At 40.3% G+C, this 3737-nt stretch overlaps 1 protein-coding gene across 4 annotated transcripts in view; it reads left to right on the top strand.

The window, feature by feature from the left end:
- prom1b (prominin 1 b) overlaps nucleotides 1-3737 on the top strand; it is a 25329-nt gene that overhangs the window by 11246 nt on the left and 10346 nt on the right. For 2 of the 4 annotated variants that reach the window (XR_004796694.1, XM_035660848.1), the window contains exons 5-12: nucleotides 799-919; nucleotides 1025-1088; nucleotides 1226-1315; nucleotides 2324-2541; nucleotides 2644-2718; nucleotides 2864-2927; nucleotides 3075-3083; nucleotides 3217-3376. Coding sequence is in view for 2 of the 4 variants with exons in the window: in XM_035660848.1 (XP_035516741.1) it covers nucleotides 799-919; nucleotides 1025-1088; nucleotides 1226-1315; nucleotides 2324-2541; nucleotides 2644-2718; nucleotides 2864-2927; nucleotides 3075-3083; nucleotides 3217-3376 (801 nt within the window). In the remaining 2 variants the exon portion in view is untranslated. The remainder of the gene's footprint in view (nucleotides 1-798; nucleotides 920-1024; nucleotides 1089-1225; nucleotides 1316-2323; nucleotides 2542-2643; nucleotides 2719-2863; nucleotides 2928-3074; nucleotides 3084-3216; nucleotides 3377-3737) is intronic. The other 2 variants (XR_004796695.1, XM_035660849.1) reach the window with 1 other exon arrangement.

Raw genomic sequence — 3737 nt, 5'->3', positions numbered from 1 at the left:
AAAATCTGTGGAGTTCCCCTTTAACAACATCTGCTTACACACGGACTGGAGCGTGCACGCAGTTTACCTGCTGTGGAGGAAACAGGTGCTTGGTCAGAGAAATGCGATCCAAACTGTTCAGGACAGTTAGGTGTTACTGATATCACTGGGCTGACCGTGAGAGGCCTCTCTGTCTGAATGAGTGCTTTCACATCACAAGCATGCATGCTCACGTACACACAAACACACGCATGTGTATATAAAGCACTTTGTGGCCATTTGCAGATGCAGAGATGTGATCGGGGTTTTGTTATTTATATTCTGGTCGTGTCTCACTCAGAAGATGTTTTCTTTTTCTCCTTCTATCAGATCTTTGAAAGAGCTCGGTTATTAAATATATTATGATTCTCAGCGTTCAGTTCAGGGATAACAGTCAGATTGTCACAGCAATAATTAACAAGAACACAGCTGAAAGTTTGTATGTCATCAGCGTTCAGGATTCATCAAACCTGTGAGCTGTTTATTATAAACCTTCAACCTGATTGTTTTCACTTCATTCAGTCGATCAACAGTCAGTTCTAATAAGACAACCACAGAGACAGACAGGCAGGAAAAAGCTGTCGCTGTGTCACATTTTGAGACTTAGAAATACACGTTTTTAAGAGATAAACAAACTGCCCATGCAGCAGAAATACATTTTATTGTATCTGTGCTGCCATCTGCTGGTAAACACCAGTTACTGTATATATTTACTTTACTAATCCTGTATGTGTGTGTGTGTGTGTGTGTTGTGTGTGTGTGTGTGTGTGTGTGTTTCAGTGTGGGAGTACTTATCGCCTATGCTGCAAACCATAATGTCAGCACCCAAATAAAGAGCACACGGCGGCTCATCAACACCAATATGAGAGACATGAAGACATTCGCCAACAACACACCTGCGGTATGCACACACACACATTCTCATGTATATATATACACACCAAAAATCATATTTTAATTATTTTTTTGCACTGCTCTAATGTGTAATGTGTGTTTTCTGTTGCAGCAAATTGAATACCTGACAGCCCAGTACACCACAGCAAAGAACAAAGTCCTGTCAGAACTGGACAGTAAGTTAAACTCAGACTGTTTACATACTGTACAGTATTTGTCTAATGTCTCTCATTTTGTTTGCGTGTGACTGTTTATCTATAAAATGTATAACTGCACTGTTGTCATTGAACTGACCTCTGATCCTTCCTGACAGACATTGGACCTTTGCTTGGTGGGAGGATCCACAGTCAGCTGGAGAAAGAAGTGGTTCCCTCACTGGACACTGCGCTGCGTATGGCAGGAGGTAACACATATTATCGTGTATTAGCTTATAATACGACCTGCTGTTCAGTTCAAACAGCTGAGACATAAGCTACAGTACGTTCACGGCACTGCAATTCTCATTTATTGCTCAGATCTGATTTTTTTTTTGGGTGTGTTTTTGTTTGGCTGTTCACATTATTCGTTAAATGTGGCCCATATCACATACCTATATTTGATTTGGACCCCATATGAAAGTGACCCAATCAGAAAAAGGTTATATATAATTTGTGGTCACATATGAGAAGAAAAATATACTTTGAATCACTTGTGCCTGCAGTGTGATCACAATGTATCACAATGAAGTGCTGCTGTTACGATATCCGATCGGGGATATTTACTTTTTTTCAGCCATGAGCCATTTTTGATACAATGTAAAATGTTGTTCATGTTTTGTGTGTTAAAACCTTAAGAACAGGTCAAACAAAACTCCATTGTTTCATATCAAATACAAAATAATATACTTTTATCATGATGAATGTTACAATAAACTGAATTTGTAAACTGAAAGTCGAATTGCAAAATACACCTAAATGTTCGCTTTGTAAAATGTTTCTACCCTTATTGGGTGATTTCTTTTTCCACGCAGTTTCCCCTCTTATGGTTTTATTACAGCAGAATTTTAATGTGTCTTTTTTACAGACATATCCTCACCATTTTTTTAACTTTTCCTTTTTCCTCTCTAACCCCCTCACATTTCCTTTTATCTAAAGCAAAAGTTGAGAATGCCATCAAAGGTAATTACAGCTGATCTGGGTTCAGTGTTTCAGTGCTCGTGTCTTGGTGTCAGTGGATCCTGATCCTGAACCGCTCTCGTACACTGTAATTTGGCTAGTTCTGTGTTGGTTACGTGAATTGTGGATGTATAATAGCATAAATCCTTTGAAGGTCACCAGTTTGACAACACAAAACGACACACAAATGTAGATTATTTTAAGAAAAGAAGAAGAAACTTTTGATTCATTTCCATCCATCGTGTTTTCTCCTGCAGCCATGCGGGAGACCAAAGAGGCCCTAGAGAACGTCAGCTCCTCCTTGGAGGTTTTACAGGAGGGGACAGGGAAACTTCAAGCCAGACTGACGGGGGAACGCGCCTCTCTGTCGAACACCCTGTCAGACCCCGCCTGCACTAATGGAGCCGTGTCTCACACCTGTAACACCATCCGCTCCACGCTGTCCCAGCTGGGAATCAGCGCTGACTTCTCCAAGGTACCAAGGAACTAAAAAGATTGTCTGACTTGTGAAAATGACTGGAAACATTTAAATATGACTGTATTTACTCATCTTCCCTCATTTCTCTCTGTCGGTCAGCTCCGAGATGTCAGCCATGCCTTGGACAATGTCGACACTGTACTGAAAACAGACCTGACCAACATTGTGCAAAAGGTTAGTCTCTGTCTCCAGCTCTTCATCATCCTCCTGCTCATCTTGTCACTTTCTTTTTCACCCCATATTATTCTTACAAAACACACCCTGGTTTAAAAAAAAATGATATCTTAATCATCTTTTCTCTCTTACTGTCCACCTCCAGGGTTACTCATCCTTTAATGACACACCAAGACTGGTTAAAGAACAAACTAAAAACATTGTCTCAGGTACACAAATGTGTGTGTATACTGTATGTTTATGTATTTAGTTTGGCTAACAAATTATGCTGTGTGCTTCCTCTCCTCTTTACTAAGTCTTTCACTTTCACATTTTTCTTTTCTCTTACCTTCACCTGCATACTGGTGAAACTACAGCTCTACCTCGTAAGTCTTACTTTGTCCCTTTTCACTTCCTGTTAAAAGCCGCCAACCCCCTCAGGCCTTCTGTTTGATGTAGAAAAAATTGCACTAATTCCTGTTGCCTTTCTGATTTTTTTGTTCCTGTATTTGTTTGCAGGAGTAAAAGGCATGCTGGATAAGATTGGCACAGAGATCAACGGCTTCTCCAAGATGTTCCCAGTGGAAGCTTCTCTGGCCAATTTCACCATTTTCCTCAACCAAGGACAGAAAAACATTGAGTCTTATTACCCACAGATCGACCAGATGGATTTCTACAGGTTTGTGCATGTTGTCTGTCTATGTGTGGTAAAAAGTCTGGCCCGCACAAGCTTAACTACTTTTTTTAGGGTTAAGACTTGTTTTTATATTAATGTTTAAAGTGTTAATGTGAAAACAATGTGACAAAGTGAAATGGGTCGCTTGTAGTAATAAACATATAGAGAATTATCACCAGAATCTGCAGCTCTCTCCGGCTTTACAGAGTTTAACACAGAGTTTCAGCTCATTGTTTAGCTGTCCGACCTGCAACTTCACTGTTTTGGTTCATCAAAAAAGTTCTAGAAACCCACTGTACACTCCCTGCTCAGCTCCAAACAGCAGACAGACACAGTTGGCGACTAGCTAGTGAACATAGTGGAG

The sequence above is a fragment of the Morone saxatilis genome, unplaced genomic scaffold (assembly GCF_004916995.1).
Source record: "Morone saxatilis isolate NCDOM2014 unplaced genomic scaffold, NCSU_SB_2.0 Contig17, whole genome shotgun sequence".
Lineage (NCBI taxonomy): Eukaryota > Metazoa > Chordata > Actinopteri > Moronidae > Morone > Morone saxatilis.
Note: the sequence above shows the minus strand (reverse complement) of the source record. Positions and strands in the feature narration are given on the sequence as shown.